General features: G+C 45.2%; 1 protein-coding gene across 3 annotated transcripts in view; it reads right to left on the bottom strand.

Annotated features, from left to right (window-relative positions):
- cadm3 (cell adhesion molecule 3) overlaps positions 1 to 21348 on the bottom strand; it is a 136096-nt gene that overhangs the window by 54520 nt on the left and 60228 nt on the right. For all 3 annotated transcript variants that reach the window (XM_014141079.3, XM_014141081.3, XM_014141083.3), the window contains exon 3: positions 14727 to 14876. In XM_014141079.3, coding sequence (XP_013996554.3) covers positions 14727 to 14876 — 150 coding nt within the window. The remainder of the gene's footprint in view (positions 1 to 14726; positions 14877 to 21348) is intronic.

Here is a 21348-nt window from a genome sequence, read left to right as displayed (position 1 = left end):
TTGTGTCATCTGCAAACTTAATGATGGTGTTGGAGTCGTGGCTGGCCATGCAGTCATGGGTGAACAGGGAGTACAGGAAGGGACTGAGCACGCACCCCTGGGGAGCTCCAGTATTGAGGATCAGCGTGGCAGATGTGTTGCTACCTACCCTCACCACCTGGGGGCGGCCCGACAGGAAGTCCAGGATCCAGTTGCAGAGGGAGGTGTTTAGTCCCAGGATCCTTAGCTTAGTGATGAACTTTGAGGGTACTACGGTGTTGAACGCTGAACTGTAGTCAATGAATAGCATTCTCACATAAGTGTTTCTTCTTTCAGGTGGGAAAGGGAAGTGTGGAGTGCAATAGAGATTGCATCATCTGTGGATCTGTTTGGGTGGTATGCAAATTGGAGTGGGTCTAGGGTTTCTGGGATAATGGTGTTGATGTGAGCCATTACCAACCTTTCAAAGCACTTCATTACATTTACATTTAAGTCATTTAGCAGACGCTCTTATCCAGAGCGACTTACAAATTGGTGCATTCACCTTATGATATCCAGTGGAACAACCACTTTACAATAGTGCATCTAAATCTTTTAAGGGGGGGGGGGGGTTAGAAGGATTACTTTATCCTATCCTAGGTATTCCTTAAAGAGGTGGGGTTTCAGGTGTCTCCGGAAGGTGGTGATTGACTCCGCTGTCCTGGCGTCGTGAGGGAGCTTGTTCCACCATTGGGGTGCCAGAGCAGCGAACAGTTTTGACTGGGCTGAGCGGGAACTGTGCTTCCTCAGAGGTAGGGAGGCGAGCAGGCCAGAGGTGGATGAACGCAGTGCCCTTGTTTGGGTGTAGGGCCTGATCAGAGCCTGAAGGTACGGAGGTGCCGTTCCCCTCACAGCTCCGTAGGCAAGCACCATGGTCTTGTAGCGGATGCGAGCTTCAACTGGAAGCCAGTGGAGAGAGCGGAGGAGCGGGGTGACGTGAGAGAACTTGGGAAGGTTGAACACCAGACGGGCTGCGGCGTTCTGGATGAGTTGTAGGGGTTTAATGGCACAGGCAGGGAGCCCAGCCAACAGCGAGTTGCAGTAATCCAGACGGGAGATGACAAGTGCCTGGATTAGGACCTGCGCCGCTTCCTGTGAGAGGCAGGGTCGTACTCTGCGAATGTTGTAGAGCATGAACCTACAGGATCGGGTCACCGCCTGTTAGCCACTTCATGGCTACAGACGTGAGTGCTACAGGTCTGTAGTCATTTAGGCGGGTTGCCTTTGTGTTCTTGGGCACAGGGACTATGGTGGTCTGCTTGAAACATGTTGGTATTACAGACTCAATCAGGGACCTGTTGAAAATGTCAGTGAAGACCCCTGCCAGTTGGTCAGCACATGCCCGGGGCACACGTCCTGGTAATCCGTCTGGCCCCGCAGCCTTGTGTATGTTGACCTGTTTAAAGGTCTTACTCACGTCGTCTACGGAGAGAGTGATCACACAATCGTCCAGAACAGCTGATGCTCTCATGCATGCCTCAGTGTTGCTTGCCTCGAAGCGAGCATAGAAGTGATTTAGCTCGTCTGGTAGGCCGTGTCACTGGGCAGCTCACGGCTGTACTTCCCTTTGTACTCTGTAATAGTTTGCACACCCTGCCACATAAGACGAGCGTCGGAGCCGGGAGCCGGTATAGTATGATTCAATCTTAGCCCTGTATTGATGCTTTACCTGTTTGATGGTTCGTCGCAGGGCATAGCAGGATTTCTTGTAAGCTTCCAGGTTAGAGTCCCGCTCCTTGAAAGCGGCAGCTCTACCCTTTAGCTCAGTGTTAATGTTGCCTGTAATCCATGGATTCTGGTTGGGGTATGTACGTACAGTCAATGTGGGGACGACGTCCTCGATGCACTTATTGATAAAGCCAGTGACTGATGTGGTGTACTCCTCAATGCCATCGGAAGAATCCCGGAACATGTTCCGGTCTGTGATAGCAAAACAGTCCTGTAGTTTAGCATCTGCTTCCTCTGACCACTTTTTTATAGACCGAGTCACTGGTGCTTCCTGCTTTAATTGTTGCTTGTAAGCAGGAATCAGGAGGATAGAGTTGTGGTCGGATTTACCAAATGGAGGGCGAGGGAGAGTTTTGTACGCGTCTCTGTGTGTGGACTACAGGTGATCTAGAATTTTTTTCCCTCTGGTTGCAGTAAATTTGGTAGAACTGATTTAAGTTTCCTGCATTAAAGTCTCTGGCCATTAGGAGAGCCGCCTCTGGGTGAGTGGTTTCCTGTTTGCTTATTTCCTTATACAGCTGACTGAGCGCGGTCTTAGTGCCAGCATATGTCTGTGGTGGTAAATAAACAGCCACGAAAAGTATAGCTGAAAACTCTCTAGGCAAGTAGTGTGGCCTGCAATTTATCACAATATACTCTACTTCAGGCGAGCAAAATTTAGAGACTTCCTTAGATTTCGTGCACCAGCTGTTGTTTACAAATATGCACAGACCATCCCCCTCATCTTACCGGAGTGTGCTGTTCTATCTTGCTGGTGCAGCGTGTATCCCACTAGCTGAATATCCATGTTGTCATTCAGCCACGATTCCGTGAAACATAGCATATTACAGTTTTTGATGTCCTGTTGGTAGGATATTCGTGATCGTACCTCGTCTAGTTTATTGTCCAATGATTGCACGTTGGCGAGTAGTATTGACGGTAACGGCAGCTTTCCCACTCTTTTCCGGGTCCTGACCAGGCATACCGCTGTACCTGCGTCGCTTCCTCTTGCAAATAAAGGGGATGTCGGCCCTGTCGGGTATTTGGAGAATGTCTTCTGCGTCTTGCTTGTTGAAGAAAAAATCTTTGTCTAATCCGAGGTGAGTGATCGCTGTCCTGATATCCAGAAGCTCTTTTTTGCCTTAAGATACGGTTGCAGAAACATTGTGTACAAAATAAGTTACAAATAAGACCCTTTACTCAGTACTTTGTTGAAGAACCTTTGGCGGAGATTACAGCATCGAGTCTTCTTGGGTATGACTCCACAAGCTTGGCACATCTGTATTTAGGGAGTTTCTTCCATTCTTCTCTGCAGATCCTCTCAAGCTCTGTCAGGTTGGATGGGGAGCGTTTCTGCACAGCTATTTTCAGGTCTCTCCAGAGATGTTAAATCGGGTTCAAGTCTGGGCTCTGGCCACTTAAGGACATTCAGAGACTTGTCCTGAAGCCACTCCTGCGTTGTCTTGACTGTGTGCTTAAGGTCGTTGTCCTGTTGGAAGGTGAAACTTCACCCCAGTCTGAGATCCTGAGCACTCTGGAGCAGGTTTTCATTTCTGTACTTTGCTCCGTTCATCTTTGCCTCGATCCTGACTAGTCTCCTAGTCCCTGCCGCTTGAAAAACATCCCCACACCATGATGCTGCGACCACCATGCTTCACTGTAGGGATGGTGCCAGGTTTCCTCGAGACGTGACTCTTGGCATTCAGGCCAAAGAGTTCAACCATGGTTTCATCAGACCAGAGAATCTTGTTTCTCATGGTCTGAGTCTTTAGGTGCCTTTTGGCAAACACCAAGCAGGCTGTCATGTGCCTTTTACTGAGGAGTGGCTTCCGTCTGGCCACTCTAACATAAAGGCCTGATTGGTGTAGTGCTGAAGAGATGGTTGTCCTTCTGGAAGTTTCTCCCATCCCCACAGAGGAACTCTAGAGCTCTATCAGAGTGATGTATCTCATTAAGTGTTTTATTAGGTCCCCCTGCTTTAGTAATATACAGTAGCTTCTTACTTGTAAATAATTGTAAAACTGAGAGTTCTGGAGGTTGTACTTTTTTGATAGATTCTCAAATGTATCTATCCCCTTGTCTGTGAATCTCTGATGATACCTGCTCAGTCCTTTTCAGACCATCATCACCAATAATACTTGGCTTAAAGTCACCGTCCATTACAATTAGATCAGGTCTGTTTGGATACGTTGTGTTTTGGTGATCTTTGTCCAGATCATTGGTGTAATTTATACATGTATTTTCTATTTTCCTAATGTGTGTATTGATTGTCTTCATAAATATAGTTTAACTTTTTGGTTTTTCCACTTGTTGGATTTCCATCTGTCTCCATTTAGCTGTTAATGCTGGATTCATCCTTACAATAAATTATTTTAATTGGCGGCTATGTAATAATCAATAAGGTTTGGTAATGCTAGCTCCCCTGCTTGTTTATGTTCTTTGATTGTTGTAAGATTTGACACTGGCTTTATTTGGGGAGGAAAAAGTTATTGGTAGATTCCGGAAAAGGAATACAAATCTTGGGAGGACATTCATTTTAATAGTTTTAATTCTTCCTGTTATTGTTAAAGGTACTAATTTCCATCTTTGTAGGTCCAGTAAAAGCTGGTTTTCCAATGTTCCAAAGTTATACTGATGTAGTTTTGTTAGATCTTGGGGGATAGTAATCCCAAAATATTTCAATTTATTTTGATCCCGTTTAAGTTCAAACTTAGCTTTGATGTCTTGGGATATTGATTGGCCTACCGTCATAGCTTCTGATTTCCCTGTATTTAGTCTGTACCCAGACATGACACTGGATTGTTTTACTTCATCCATAATAGTGGGAACTAACTGAGGTATGTTTGTTTAGTAGAGAATCACATTGTCTGCGTACATTGCTAATTTGTGTTCTTCCTGATTGATCTGTAGACCTTGAATTTTCGGGTTATTTCTTATATTTTCAGCTAATGGTTCCATATATAAAATGAAGATTGAAGGTGACAAAGGATCACCCTGTCTTGACCCCTTCGGAGGTCAAAAGAGCGTGATAGTGTTCCATTTACCCTTACTCTGACATTTGGCGTTTTAAGCATAATTTACAGCCAGTTCAAGATAGCTTCACAAAAGTAAAAATTGTTACATTTCGAAGATGAAAGGCCATAAAACCCTTCCAAAGGCTTTCTCTGCATCTAAGGTTAGCATCGGCAGTTTATGTTTTTTATTGAGAGCGTGTTCCATTACATTAAACGTTTGCCTGACATTATAGCTCAAAAGTCTGTTTGGTCAGAGTTTATGATATCAGGGATTATATTACTTAATCTATTTCCAATAATTGATGTAAGCTATTTTTAACCGCCATTCAGCAACGATATTGGTCGATACAATGCACATTCTGCTGAATTAAAATGAACAATAGAGGAGCTCTAGGTTGGTGGTACTCTCTGTTGTTGAGAGCCCAGTTGAGGGCTTTACAGAAGAAAGGTATTATGTCTTGTTTGAATTCCTTATAGAATTCATTAGTGTATCTATTGCTACCGAACATTTGTAATTTTTTTGTTTTTTGAATGGTAACCATCAGTTTTTCTTCAGTTATTGGTTTAATTAACTTTGCATTTTGTTAATCTGTCACTTCAGGTATAAAAAATGTTCTATGTATTTTTTATTTATTCTATGTTAGATTCTTGTACCTCTGGAATATAGAGTTTATTGGTAACATTTGGCAAATTCATTAGCTATTTCGGTTCTTTTAGTAAGGATTTCTGAGTTATCTTTAATTCCTGGTATGTTGGCCTTTATTGTACTGTCCGACTTAATTTGATCTAGGCATTTTTATATCAGTAGGTTTCCATTACTTATATGTTTACTTTGAAGCCTGATCAAGGTCTTTTGTAGTTCTAATGTTTCTTTCTCCTTTATTTTTTAAGAAGCATATGCTATTATCTCACCTTGAAGCACTTCCTTGGCCCATTCCCATACCATTATAGGGGAGACCTCTCCAAAATCATTCATTTCCAGATCTTTTTTTAAGTGTTGCCCTTTTTCTATTCTTAAATAGAATGTAATGTAGATGTTAATTATTTAATCTCCAAACTGTGGAGCTTTTCTCTAGTCCCATATTTATTTTCATATTTAGCATGATATTGCCATTGCTCTAATGTGGCAGTTGATGACTTTGGCTACATCCGTTTTAAACATGAAGAAATAGTCTAATCTTGAGTAGTGCTGTAGAGTAGTATGTAAAGTAATTTTCTTTGGGGTGTAAAGCTCTCCAAACATCTATCAGACACACCTCTACGTCTGCCCTTCTTAGTATCACTGCAGCCTTCTCTGCCTTGTGATTTATGTTGCGTTGACAATCTAACGTAGAATTCATGATAAGGTTGAGGTCTCCTCCCATTACTGTCGGCCGTTTTTGCCTCCGTGATAAGTAGGTTAAGCATTATGGATATCAATTCGGGTCCTTGTTCAGGTGGGTTATATACAGTGGTCTTTGATACTTAGGTATATTTTTGCAATTACATTTACTTTTGATACATAAGTATATTTAAAACCAAATACTTTTAGGATCTGGTACTTCCTGGATAAAGCTCCACAGTGATCTGATACTTCCTGTATATAGCTCCACAGTCATCTGGTATTTCCTGTATATAGCTCCACATTGATCTGGTACTGGTACTTCCTGTATATAGCTCCACATTGATCTGGTACTTCCTGTATATAGTTCCACAGTCATCTGGTACTTTCTGTATATAGCTCCACATTGATCTGGTACTTCCTGTATATAGCTCCACATTGATCTGGTACTTCCTGTATATAGCTCCACAGTGATCTGGTACTTCCTGTATAAAGCTCCACAGTGATATGGTACTTCCTGTATATGGCTCCACAGTGATCTGGTACTGGTACTTCGTGTATATAGCTCCACAGTGATCTGGTACTTCCTGTATATAGTTCCACATTGATCTGGTACTTCCTGTAAAAAGCTCCACATTGATCTGACACTGTTACTTCCATACATATAGCTCCACATTGATCTGGTACTTCCTGTATATAGCTCCACAGTGATCTGGTACTTCCTGTATATAGCTCCACATTGATCTGGTACATCCTGTATATAGCTCCACAGTGATATGGTACTTCCTGTATATAGTTCCACATTGATCTGGTACTTCCTGAATATAGCTCCACATTGATCTGGTACTTCCTGTATATAGCTCCACATTGATCTGGTACTTCCTGTATATAGCTCCACATTGATCTGGTACTTCCTGTATATAGCTCCACATTGATCTGGTACTTCCTGTATATAGCTTCACAGTGATCTGGTACTTCCTGTATATAGCTCCACATTGATCTGGTACTTCCTGTATATAGCTCCACATTGATCTGGTACTTCCTGTATATAGCTCCACAGTGATCTGGTACTTCCTGTATATAGCTCCACATTGATTTTCTACTTCCTGTATATAGCTCCACAGTGATTTGGTACTTCCTGTATATAGCTCCACATTGATCTGGTATTTCCTGTATATAGCTCCACATTGATCTGGTATTTCCTGTATATAGCTCCACAGTGATCTGCTACTTCCTGTATATAGCTCCATTCTTGTGTATTTTATTCCATTTCTATTACTATTTATTTATTTACCCTACGTTGGGAAAGGCTTGTAAGCATTTCACGGTAAAGTCTACACCCATTGTATGCTATTTTATTTATGTTTGTGTGTGTGTGTGTGTGTGTGTGTGTGTGTGTGTGTGTGTGTGTGTGTGTGTGTGTGTGTATGTGTATGTGATGGGGCTAGACTGTTGTCTGAGAGTCAGTGTGATGGGGCTAGTCTGTTGTCTGAGAGTCAGTGTGATGGGACTAGCTGTTGTCTGAGTGTCAGTGTGATGGGGCTAGTCTGTTGTCTGAGAGTCAGTGTGATGGGGCTAGACTGTTGTCTCAGAGTCAGTGTGATGGGGCTAGTCTGTTGTCTGAGTGTCAGTGTGATGGGGCTAGACTGTTGTCTGAGTGTCAGTGTGATGGGGCTAGACTGTTGTCTGAGAGTCAGTGTGATGGGGCTAGACTGTTGTCTCAGAGTAGGTGTGATGGGGCTAGTCTGTTGTCTGAGAGTCAGTGTGATGGGGCTAGACTGTTGTCTGAGAGTCAGTGTGATGGGGCTAGACTGTTGTCTGAGAGTCAGTGTGATGGGGCTAGACTGTTGTCTGAGAGTCAGTGTGATGGGGCTACTGTTGTCTCAGAGTCAGTGTGATGGGGCTAGACTGTTGTCTGAGAGTCAGTGTGATGGGGCTAGACTGTTGTCTGAGAGTCAGTGTGATGGGGCTAGACTGTTGTCTGAGAGTCAGTGTGATGGGGCTAGACTGTTGCCTGAGAGTCAGTGTGATGGGGCTAGACTGTTGTCTGAGAGTCAGTGTGATGGGGCGAGACTGTTGTCTGAGAGTCAGTGTGATGGGGCTAGACTGTTGTCTGAGAGTCAGTGTGATGGGGCTAGACTGTTGTCTGAGAGTCAGTGTGATGGGGCTAGACTGTTGTCTCAGAGTCAGTGTGATGGGGCTAGACTGTTGTCTGAGAGTCAGTGTGATGGGGCCTGACTGTTGTCTCAGAGTCAGTGTGATGGGGCTAGACTGTTGTCTCAGAGTCAGTGTGATGGGGCTAGACTGTTGTCTGAGAGTCAGTGTGATGGGGCTAGACTGTTGTCTGAGTGTCAGTGTGATGGGGCTAGACTGTTGTCTGAGAGTCAGTGTGATGGGGCTAGACTGTTGTCTCAGAGTAGGTGTGATGGGGCTAGTCTGTTGTCTGAGAGTCAGTGTGATGGGGCTAGACTGTTGTCTGAGAGTCAGTGTGATGGGGCTAGACTGTTGTCTGAGAGTCAGTGTGATGGGGCTAGACTGTTGTCTGAGAGTCAGTGTGATGGGGCTACTGTTGTCTCAGAGTCAGTGTGATGGGGCTAGACTGTTGTCTGAGAGTCAGTGTGATGGGGCTAGACTGTTGTCTGAGAGTCAGTGTGATGGGGCTAGACTGTTGTCTGAGAGTCAGTGTGATGGGGCTAGACTGTTGCCTGAGAGTCAGTGTGATGGGGCTAGACTGTTGTCTGAGAGTCAGTGTGATGGGGCGAGACTGTTGTCTGAGAGTCAGTGTGATGGGGCTAGACTGTTGTCTGAGAGTCAGTGTGATGGGGCTAGACTGTTGTCTGAGAGTCAGTGTGATGGGGCTAGACTGTTGTCTCAGAGTCAGTGTGATGGGGCTAGACTGTTGTCTGAGAGTCAGTGTGATGGGGCCTGACTGTTGTCTCAGAGTCAGTGTGATGGGGCTAGACTGTTGTCTCAGAGTCAGTGTGATGGGGCTAGACTGTTGTCTGAGAGTCAGTGTGATGGGGCTAGACTGTTGTCTGAGTGTCAGTGTGATGGGGCTAGACTGTTGTCTGAGAGTCAGTGTGATGGGGCTAGACTGTTGTCTCAGAGTAGGTGTGATGGGGCTAGTCTGTTGTCTGAGAGTCAGTGTGATGGGGCTAGACTGTTGTCTGAGAGTCAGTGTGATGGGGCTAGACTGTTGTCTGAGAGTCAGTGTGATGGGGCTAGACTGTTGTCTGAGAGTCAGTGTGATGGGGCTACTGTTGTCTCAGAGTCAGTGTGATGGGGCTAGACTGTTGTCTGAGAGTCAGTGTGATGGGGCTAGACTGTTGTCTGAGAGTCAGTGTGATGGGGCTAGACTGTTGTCTGAGAGTCAGTGTGATGGGGCTAGACTGTTGTCTGAGAGTCAGTGTGATGGGGCTAGACTGTTGTCTGAGAGTCAGTGTGATGGGGCGAGACTGTTGTCTGAGAGTCAGTGTGATGGGGCTAGACTGTTGTCTGAGAGTCAGTGTGATGGGGCTAGACTGTTGTCTGAGAGTCAGTGTGATGGGGCTAGACTGTTGTCTCAGAGTCAGTGTGATGGGGCTAGACTGTTGTCTGAGAGTCAGTGTGATGGGGCCTGACTGTTGTCTCAGAGTCAGTGTGATGGGGCTAGACTGTTGTCTCAGAGTCAGTGTGATGGGGCTAGACTGTTGTCTGAGAGTCAGTGTGATGGGGCTAGACTGTTGTCTCAGAGTCAGTGTGATGGGGCTAGACTGTTGTCTCAGAGTCAGTGTGATGGGGCTAGACTGTTGTCTCAGAGTCAGTGTGATGGGGCTAGACTGTTGTCTCAGAGTCAGTGTGATGGGGCTAGACTGTTGTCTGAGAGTCAGTGTGATGGGGCTAGACTGTTGTCTGAGAGTCAGTGAGATGGGGCTAGACTGTTGTCTGAGAGTCAGTGTGATGGGGCTAGACTGTTGTCTGAGAGTCAGTGGGATGGGGCTAGACTGTTGTCTGAGAGTCAGTGTGATGGGGCTAGACTGTTGTCTGAGAGTCAGTGTGATGAGGCTAGACTGTTGTCTGAGAGTCAGTGTGATGGGGCTAGACTGTTGTCTCAGAGTCAGTGTGAGGGGGCTAGACTGTTGTCTGAGAGTCAGTGTGATGGGGCTAGACTGTTGTCTGAGAGTCAGTGTGATGGGGCTAGACTGTTGTCTGAGAGTCAGTGTGATGGGGCTAGACTGTTGTCTCAGAGTCAGTGTGATGGGGCTAGACTGTTGTCTCAGAGTCAGTGTGATGGGGCTAGACTGTTGTCTCAGAGTCAGTGTGATGGGGCTAGACTGTTGTCTGAGAGTCAGTGGGATGGGGCTAGACTGTTGTCTGAGAGTCAGTGTGATGGGGCTAGACTGTTGTCTGAGAGTCAGTGTGATGGGGCTCTAGACTGTTGTCTGAGCGTCAGTGTGATGGGGCTAGACTGTTGTCTGAGAGTCAGTGTGATGGGGCTAGACTGTTGTCTGAGAGTCAGTGTGATGGGGCTAGACTGTTGTCTCAGAGTCAGTGTGATGGGGCTAGACTGTTGTCTGAGAGTCAGTGTGATGGGGCTAGACTGTTGTCTGAGAGTCAGTGTGATGGGGCTAGACTGTTGTCTCAGAGTCAGTGTGATGGGGCTAGTCTGTTGTCTGAGAGTCAGTGTGATGGGGCTAGACTGTTGTCTGAGAGTCAGTGTGATGGGGTAGACTGTTGTCTGAGTGTCAGTGTGATGGGGCTAGACTGTTGTCTGAGAGTCAGAGTGATGGGGCTAGACTGTTGTCTGAGAGTCAGTGTGATGGGGCTAGACTGTTGTCTGAGAGTCAGTGTGATGGGGCTAGACTGTTGTCTGAGAGTCAGTGTGATGGGGCTAGACTGTTGTCTCAGAGTCAGTGTGATGGGGCTAGACTGTTGTCTCAGAGTCAGTGTGATGGGGCTAGACTGTTGTCTCAGAGTCAGTGTGATGGGGCTAGACTGTTGTCTCAGAGTCAGTGTGATGGGGCTAGACTGTTGTCTCAGAGTCAGTGTGATGGAGCTAGACTGTTGTCTGAGAGTCAGTGTGATGAGGCTAGACTGTTGTCTGAGAGTCAGTGTGATGGGGCTAGACTGTTGTCTGAGAGTCAGTGTGATGGGGCTAGACTGTTGTCTGAGAGTCAGTGTGATGGGGCTAGACTGTTGTCTCAGAGTCAGTGTGATGGGGCTAGACTGTTGTCTCAGAGTCAGTGTGATGGGGCTAGACTGTTGTCTCAGAGTCAGTGTGATGGGGCTAGACTGTTGTCTCAGAGTCAGTGTGATGGGGCTAGACTGTTGTCTCAGAGTCAGTGTGATGGGGCTAGACTGTTGTCTGAGAGTCAGTGTGATGGGGCTAGACTGTTGTCTGAGAGTCAGTGTGATGGGGCTAGACTGTTGTCTGAGAGTCAGTGTGATGGGGCTAGACTGTTGTGTCAGAGTCAGTGTGATGGGGCTAGACTGTTGTCTCAGAGTCAGTGTGATGGGGCTAGACTGTTGTCTCAGAGTCAGTGTGATGGGGCTAGACTGTTGTCTGAGTCAGTGTGATGGGGCTAGACTGTTGTCTCAGAGTCAGTGTGATGGGGCTAGACTGTTGTCCAAGAGTCAGTGGGATGGGGCTAGACTGTTGTCTGAGAGTCAGTGTGATGGGGCTAGACTGTTGTCTGAGAGTCAGTGTGATGGGGCTAGACTGTTGTCTGAGAGTCAGTGTGATGGGGCTAGACTGTTGTCTGAGAGTCAGTGTGATGGGGCCTGACTGTTGTCTCAGAGTCAGTGTGATGGGGCTAGACTGTTGTCTCAGAGTCAGTGTGATGGGGCTAGACTGTTGTCTCAGAGTCAGTGTGATGGGGCTAGACTGTTGTCTCAAAGTCAGTGTGATGGGGCTAGACTGTTGTCTGAGAGTCAGTGGGATGGGGCTAGACTGTTGTCTGAAAGTCAGTGTGATGGGGCTAGACTGTTGTCTGAGAGTCAGTGTGATGGGGCTAGACTGTTGTCTGAGAGTCAGTGTGATGGGGCTAGACTGTTGTCTGAGAGTCAGTGTGATGGGGCTAGACTGTTGTCTGAGAGTCAGTGTGATGGGGCTAGACTGTTGTCTGAGAGTCAGTGTGATGGGGCTAGACTGTTGTCTGAGAGTCAGTGTGATGGGGCTAGACTGTTGTCTGAGAGTCAGTGTGATGGGGCTAGACTGTTGTCTCAGAGTCAGTGTGATGGGGCTAGACTGTTGTCTCAGAGTCAGTGTGATGGGGCTAGACTGTTGTCTCAGAGTCAGTGTGATGGGGCTAGACTGTTGTCTGAGAGTCAGTGTGATGGGGCTAGACTGTTATCTGAGAGTCAGTGTGATGGGGTAGACTGTTGTCTGAGAGTCAGTGTGATGGGGCTAGACTGTTGTCTGAGAGTCAGTGAGATGGGGCTAGACTGTTGTCTGAGAGTCAGTGTGATGGGGCTAGACTGTTGTCTGAGAGTCAGTGTGATGGGGCTAGACTGTTGTCTCAGAGTCAGTGTGATGGGGCTAGACTGTTGTCTCAGAGTCAGTGTGATGGGGCTAGACTGTTGTCTCAGAGTCAGTGTGATGGGGCTAGACTGTTGTCTCAGAGTCAGTGTGATGGGGCTAGACTGTTGTCTGAGAGTCAGTGGGATGGGGCTAGACTGTTGTCTGAGAGTCAGTGTGATGGGGCTAGACTGTTTTCTGAGAGTCAGTGTGATGGGGCTAGACTGTTGTCTGAGAGTCAGTGTGATGGGGCTAGACTGTTGTCTCAGAGTCAGTGGGATGGGGCTAGACTGTTGTCTGAGAGTCAGTGTGATGGGGCTAGACTGTTGTCTGAGAGTCAGTGTGATGGGGCTAGACTGTTGTCTGAGAGTCAGTGTGATGGGCTAGACTGTTGTCTCAGATTCAGTGTGATGGGGCTAGACTGTTGTCTCAGAGTCAGTGTGATGGGGCTAGACTGTTGTCTCAGAGTCAGTGTGATGGGGCTAGACTGTTGTCTCAGAGTCAGTGTGATGGGGCTAGACTGTTGTCTGAGAGTCAGTGGAATGGGGCTAGACTGTTGTCTGAGAGTCAGTGTGATGGGGCTAGACTGTTGTCTGAGAGTCAGTGTGATGGGGCTCTAGACTGTTGTCTGAGCGTCAGTGTGATGGGGCTAGACTGTTGTCTCAGAGTCAGTGTGATGGGGCTAGACTGTTGTCTCAGAGTCAGTGTGATGGGGCTAGACTGTTATCTGAGAGTGAGTGTGATGGGGCTAGACTGTTGTCTCAGAGTCAGTGTGATGGGGCTAGTCTGTTGTCTGAGAGTCAGTGTGATGGGGCTAGACTGTTGTCTGAGAGTCAGTGTGATGGGGCTAGACTGTTGTCTGAGTGTCAGTGTGATGGGGCTAGACTGTTGTCTGAGAGTCAGTGTGATGGGGCTAGACTGTTGTCTGAGAGTCAGTGTAATGTGGCTAGACTGTTGTCTGAGAGTCAGTGTGATGGGGCTAGACTGTTGTCTGAGAGTCAGTGTGATGGGGCTAGACTGTTGTCTGAGAGTCAGTGTGATGGGGCTAGACTGTTGTCTTAGAGTCAGTGTGATGGGGCTAGACTGTTGTCTCAGAGTCAGTGTGATGGGGCTAGTCTGTTGTCTGAGAGTCAGTGTGATGGGGCTAGACTGTTGTCTGAGAGTCAGTGTGATGGGGCTAGACTGTTGTCTGAGAGTCAGTGTGATGGGGCTCTAGACTGTTGTCTGAGCGTCAGTGTGATGGGGCTAGACTGTTGTCTGAGAGTCAGTGTGATGGGGCTAGACTGTTGTCTCAGAGTCAGTGTGATGGGGCTAGACTGTTGTCTCAGAGTCAGTGTGATGGGGCTAGACTGTTGTCTGAGAGTCAGTGTGATGGGGCTAGACTGTTATCTGAGAGTCAGTGTGATGGGGCTAGACTGTTGTCTCAGAGTCAGTGTGATGGGGCTAGTCTGTTGTCTGAGAGTCAGTGTGATGGGGCTAGACTGTTGTCTGAGAGTCAGTGTGATGGGGCTAGACTGTTGTCTGAGTGTCAGTGTGATGGGGCTAGACTGTTGTCTGAGAGTCAGTGTGATGAGGCTAGACTGTTGTCTGAGAGTCAGTGTAATGTGGCTAGACTGTTGTCTGAGAGTCAGTGTGATGGGGCTAGACTGTTGTCTGAGAGTCAGTGTGATGGGGCTAGACTGTTGTCTGAGAGTCAGTGTGATGGGGCTAGACTGTTGTCTTAGAGTCAGTGTGATGGGGCTAGACTGTTGTCTGAGAGTCAGTGTGATGGGGCTAGACTGTTGTCTGAGAGTCAGTGTGATGGGGCTAGACTGTTGTCTGAGAGTCAGTGTGATGGGTCAGGATCTGGTTCAGCACTGTGGCTGGTTGAGACCAGATCCTCTCAGAGGGTAGTAGACAGCCACAACAGTTAGTTTGCATTTTTTATCTATTCTAACGGGTATTTACGGAGACTGCAGTCATTTCTCTGACCAATTACAGTCATCCAAAATTCCATGACCGTCACAACCCTACTCTTAAACTCTGTCTCTCTGTCTCTCTCTCTCTCTTTCTTTTTAACACACTCTCTTTTCCCCTTTCCTGTCTCTCACGATCTATCACACTCCTCTTCCTCCCTCTTTCTCTCAAACACACACACAAACCTCTCTCTCTCTCTCCCTCCCTCCCTCACCTCTCTTCTCTCCAAAGTACAAGGTCTGCTGGGCCGTGTTGGACCACTGCAGGGAGGAGTTGTCACTCGCTGCCACCCGGCAGGTCAGGGTTACCGTGCCGCCCACAGACACCGTCTCGTCCTGGGTCACCGGCTGCAAGGGGTCATCGTCTAGGCAACACAGAGAAGAGAGGGAAACAAAGAGGTCAGATAGAGGTGGTCATTTCAGTTACTGTCAGAGCCCTGGACAGGTAGGTTGTATCCCAAATGGCTCTGGACAGGTAGGGTGTATTGTTGGCCCTGGTTTAAGGTAGTGCACTAAATAGGGAATAAGGTGACATTTTGGAGACACAACCATAGAGAGGGAAAACAGATAGGATGATAAATGGCGCAGCAGTAGCCATGAGGCTTTCTATGTAAGACTGATGAGTCTATAACTAGCCGGACGAGCCAGACACACATCCTGCGAGGTACTTTCACTGGTTGCCTCCCAAATGGAACCCCTTGTCCCTATAGAGTGCCCTGCTTTGACCAGGGCTCATAGGGTGTACGTTGTGCATTATGTAGAGAATAGGGTGCCATTTGGGACATAGTCACTGAAGGAGAGGCGTGATGAGGAGTATGGGAGCAACGTTCACTTGGGATGGGGACGGGTGGCATGAACCCCCCCACACACACTTTGTGAAATTGCATTTTTGTCACCCCCCCCCCCCCCCCCCCCCCCCACAGTTTTATCATTGTACTGAGATACAAAACGTGGCACCAGTGTGGTTCAGGATCATGCGGACGCCTCAGAGTGGTCGGGTAGGCTGTTTTCTGGTTTCAGGCGGGTGGATTTATGACCTCACAGGGACAGACAGTGTGAAGGCAAAGCTTCTGAAAGGCTGGCATATAGGACCAGCACGAGAGAGATGAACAGAGGCAGCTGCTGTCTGTGTTGCGCTTTTTCTCTGAGTTCTAAAAGCAAGCAGAGCAGAAACTGTCTACTCTTAAATTGACTGATCTAGCTGGCAAGATAACAGCTGTTTGACAGATTTTGTTTTATTTATTCCTAGTGCTAAGCTAGTAGTATAACTGACATGTTACGTTAGCTAACGTTTCATCCCATCTCCACTGAAGTGAATGAACTACTAGCAGCTAGCTAGCTAGTAGCTACCACAGCCAGTTCAGCTCTAGCTAGCCTCTAGCTAGCTATCTGTCAGGTCGCAGTATCTAACAGCTGTTGTGTGTATGGAAATGTTTGTAGCCTTTGTTTTGTCCCGTTTCAACAGAAGTAATTTTGATGACGTACCATTGTACCCTTAGCTAGAGCTAACCAAAACGTGGCTAAAGTTAGCAATTATTTTTGCCTCAGTCACACTACACCTGAATCAAACAATGAAACCAGAGGCCAAACCATTAAATATATGTTTTTTTATTAGTCAGTATAGCAATGTAAATGTATTAATTAATCAGTTTCCCAAGCTATTTCCCTTCTTTTCAGAGATTGAAACTATTTTAAGGCAGTCTGACAAATCTCTAAATTTGATTTCCACACCGTATCAAGGGTTGATAGAGGCTTTTCCCAATGACATAAAATATGTCAAACAAAAATGTTAGGAAGACCTGGGAGACGCTATTGATGAAGATAGAGATACAGTTGAAGTCGGAAGTTAACATACACTTAGGTTGGAGTCATTAAAACTTGTTTTTCAACCACTCCACAAATTTCTTGTTAACAAACTATAGATTTGGCAAGTCGGTTAGGACATCTACTTTGTGCATGACACAAGTGATTTTTCCAACAATTGTTTACAGATAGATTATTTCACTGTATCACAATTCCAGTGGGTCAGAAGTTTACATACACTAAGTTGACTGTGCCTTTAAACAGCTTGGAAAACTCCAGAAAATGATGTCATGGCTTTAGAAGCTTCTGTTAGGCTAATTGACATAATTTGAGTCAATTGGATGTGTACCTGTGGATGTATTTCAAGGCCTACCTTCAAACTCAGTACCTCTTTGCTTGACATCATGGGAAAATCAAAAGAAATCAGCCAAGACCTCAGAAAAAAAAGTGTAGACCTCCACAAGTCTGGTTCATCCTTGGGAGCAATTTCCAAATGCCTGAAGGTACCACGTTCATCTGTACAAACAATAGTACATAAGTATAAACACCATGGGACCACGCAGCGTTATACCGCTCAGGAAGGAGACGCGTTCTGTCTCCTAGAGATGAACATACTTTGGTGTGAAAAGTGCAAATCAATCCCAGAACAACAGCAAAGCACCTTGTGAAGATGCTGGAGGACACAGGTATAAAAGTATCTATATCCACAGTAAAACGAGTCCTATATCGACATAACCTGAAAGGCCACTCAGCAAGGAAGAAGCCACTGCTCAAAAACCGCCATAAAAAAGCCAGACTATGGTTTGCAACTGCACATGGGGACAAAGATCGTACTTTTTGGAGAAATGTCCTCTGGTCTGATGAAACAAAAATAGAATTGTTTGGCCATAATGACCATCGTTATGTTTGGAGGAAAAGGGTGGCTTGCAAGCCGAAGAACACCATCCCAACCTTGAAGCACGGGGGTGGCAGCATCATGTTGTGGGGGTGCTTTGCGGCAGGAGGGACTGGTGCACTTCACAAAATAGATGGCATCATGAGGGAGGAAAATTATGTGGATATATTGAAGCAACATCTCAAGACATCAGTCAGGAAGTTAAAGCTTGGTCGCAAATGGGTCTTCCAAATGGACAATGACCCCAAGCATACTTCCAAAGTTGTGGCAAAATGGCTTAAGGACAACAAAGTCAAGGTACTGGAGTGGCCATCACTAAGTCCTGACCTCAATCCTATAGAAAATGTGTGGGAAGAACTGAAAAAGTGTGTGCGAGCAAGGAGGCCTACAAACCTGACTCAGTTACACCAGTTCTGTCAGGAGGAATGAGCCAAAATTCACCCAACTTATTCTGAGAAACTTGTGGAAGGCTACCTGAAACGTTTGACCCAAGTTAAACAATTTATTAAAGGCAACGCTTCCAAATACTAATTGAGTGTATGTAAACTTCTGAATCACTGGGAATGTGATAAAGAAATAAAAGCTGAAATAAATCATTCTTTCTACTATTATTCTGACATTTCTTAAAATAAAGTGGTGATCCTAACTGACCTAAGACAGGGAATTTTTACGAGGATTAAATGTCAGGAATTGTGAAAAACTGAGTTTAAATGTTTTTGGCTAAGGTGTATGTAAACTTCCAACTCCAACTGTATGTTAGAATGCCCAGTCATGTTCATATAGTCTGACATAAATTACTGCCGTTTAAGACCATCCATAGAACGTACTATATGCCAGTGAAACTGAATATCAGGCACTCGGAAATTAAATTATTCTGCTGGAGGTGTAAAGGGGACATATTTGCATATGTTATGGTCTTGTGAAGGCTGGCTGAATTCTGGCAAAGAGTATCTTCTTTTATCTCAGCATGTCTACAGATTCTCCCTTCTACCTGTTTTTGTTTGCTTGAAAATGTTGATACCGGAGACTGTTATCAGAAGAAACTGTGCAACCTATTATTTATAGGGGCTAAGAAATGAATTACCATTAATATGAAGGTTCATTATCCTCCTACAATGGATGGCAGAAATGTCAAGTTATGCATCACTAGATTTGATTTATTACCAGATTAAGGGTACACTGGGAAACTTTCATAAGGTCTGGATGCCTTATATGGAATGCTGTATGACAAAAGGAGTCTGTATTTAAAACATGTCCACATCAGAGGATATATCTATTTAGGCAATCCCTAGCTGCTGGGCTGCTCAGTCCGGTCCCTAGGGGTCTGCTGCACTGTTGGTTGTCACTGGCCTTGGCCTAACATACCTGAAGCCAATAATGAATGTTTCATTGTTTCAAGATCCTGAAGCAAAGTGGGGTGTGTTGGGTTGGGGCGCTGCAGGGCCATGGGCCCCTAGGGGCAGGATGGGGTGACCCAGCTATATTGTGTGCAAGTAAAAATAGCTCTACTGTACTAATAGGCCTATGATATGAACTACAGTGGCAAGAAAAAGGATGTGACCCTTTGGAATTACCTCGACTTCTGCATAAAGTTGTCATAAAATTTGACCTGATCTTCATCTAAGTCACAACAATAGACAAACACAGTCTGCTTAAACTAATAACACACAAACAATAATACATTTTATGTCTTTATTGAACACACCGTGTAAACATTTACAGAGCAGGGTGGGAAAAGTATGTGAACCCTTGGATTTAATAACTGGTTGACCCTCTTTTGGCAGCAATAACCTCAACCAAATGTTTTCTGTAGTTGCGGATCAGACCTGCATTCAGGAGGTCATTCTTTACAAAACTGTTTCAGTTCAGCAATATTCTTGGGATGTCTGGTGTGAACCGCTTGCTTGAGGTCATGCCACAGCATCTCCATCGGGTTGAGGTCAGGACTCTGACTGGGCCACACCAGAAGGCATATTTTCTTCTGTTGAAGCCATACTGTTGTTGATTTACTTCTGTGTTTTGGGTTGTTGTCCTGTTGCATCACCCAACTTCTATTGAGCTTCAATTGGCGGACAGATAGCCTTACACTCTCCTGCAAAATGTATTGATAAACTTGGGAATTCATTTTTCCGTCGATGATAGAAAGCTCTCCAGGCCCTGAGGCAGAAAAGCAGCTCCAAACCATGATGCTCCCTTCACCATACTTTACAGTTGGGATGAGGTTTTGATGTTGGTGTGCTGTTCCTTTTTTTCTCCACACATAGTTTTGTGTGTTCCTTCCAAACAACTCAACTTTAGTTTAATCTGTCCACAGAATATTTTGCCAGCAGCGCTGTAGAACATCCAGATGCTCTTTTGCGAACTTCAGACGTGCAGCAATGTTTTTTTAGACAGCAGTGGCTTCATCTGTGGTGTCCTCCCATGAACACCATTCTTGTTTAGTGTTTTACGTATCGTAGACTCGTCAACAGAGATGTTAGCATGTTCCAGAGATTTCTGTAAGTCTTTAGCTGACACTCTAGGATTCTTCTTAGCCTCATTGAGCATTCTGCTCTGTGCTCTTGCAGTCATCTTTGCAGGATGGCCACTCGTAGGGAGAGTAGCAACAGTGCTGAACTTTCTCCATTTATAGACAATTTGTCTTACCATGGACTGATGAACATCAAGGCTTTTAGAGATACTTTTGTAACCCTTTCCAGCTTTATGCAAGTCAACAATTCTTAATCTTGGGTCTTCTGAGATCTCTTTTGTTCGAGGCATGGTTCACACCAGGCAATGCTTCTTGTGAATAGCAAACTCAAATTTTGTGAGTGTTTTATACAGGGCAGGGCAGCTCTAACCAACATCTCTAATCTCGTCTCAGTGATTGTACTCCAGGTTAGCTGACTCCTGACTCCAATCAGCTTTTGGAGAAGTCATTAGCCTAGGGGTTCACATACATTTTTCAACCTACACTGTGAATGTTTAAATTATGTATTCAATATAGACAAGAAAAATACAATAATTTGTGTGTTATTAGTTTAAGCAGACTGTGTTTGTCTGTTGTTGTGACTTAGATGAAGATCAGATCCAGTTGTATGACCAATTTATGCAGAAATCCAAATAATTCCAAAGGGTTCACATACTTTTTCTTGCCACTGTATATAGAGAATGTACTGTTTCTGTGTGATAATGTGTAGGTGTATGTGTGTTTTTATTAAGCTTTTGTTTTCCAAGCCTTTCCCTTGAGACATAAAAAAAAGATGAGAAGGAAGATGTTGGGGAGAGAGTATAGTTATTGACTAGACTGGTGGGGGTTGGGGAGAGAGTTGAGTTATTGACTAGACTGGTGGGGGTTGGGGAGAGAGTTGAGTTATTGACTAGACTGGTGGGGGTCGGGGAGAGAGTTGAGTTATTGACTAGAATGGTGGGGGTTGGGGAGAGAGTTGAGTTATTGACTAGAATGGTGGGGGTTGGGGAGAGAGTTTAGTTATTGACTAGACTGGTGGGGGTTGGGGAGAGAGTTTAGTTATTGACTAGAATGGTGGGGGTCGGGGAGAGAGTTGAGTTATTGGCTAGACTGGTAGGGGTTGGGCGTGCATGCGGCTCAGGCTGGCTGGCGGTCTGGTTGAAGTAAATAATAAAGACAAAGACAAAAGTTAAGTCTTTGTACTTTATTTGTAAGAGTTGCTAATTTGTTACGCTATTGGTTAAAGTTGCAACACAATATTGATTATTGAATTATCATTGATCTAGTTCAGTCTTATCAATCACTTAAACATATTTAATAATGATCTCATACCTAGCTTGATAATTGTGGGCATTTTTGCTTACTTTTTGTTGTTCTAAATAGCAGTGGAGTACTTAAGTAAAAATAGTTGAAAGTACTACTTCAGCAGTGGTGGAAAAAGTACCCAGTTGTCATACTTGAGTAAAAGTAAAGAGAACTTCATAGAAAATGTAAAAAGTCACCCAGTAAAATTTTACTTGAGGAAAAGTCAAAGTATTTGGTTTAAAATATACTTAAGTATCAAAAGTAAAAAGTATAAATAATTTCAAATTCCTTATATTAAGCAAACCAGATGGCACCATTTTATTTTTTTATGTACAGATAGCCAGGGACACACTCCAACATTCAGACTTACAAATCAAAATATATT

The sequence above is a fragment of the Salmo salar genome, chromosome 14 (assembly GCF_965601325.2).
Source record: "Salmo salar chromosome 14, fSalSal1, whole genome shotgun sequence".
In the NCBI taxonomy this organism is placed as follows: Eukaryota; Metazoa; Chordata; class Actinopteri; order Salmoniformes; family Salmonidae; genus Salmo; species Salmo salar.
Note: the sequence above shows the minus strand (reverse complement) of the source record. Positions and strands in the feature narration are given on the sequence as shown.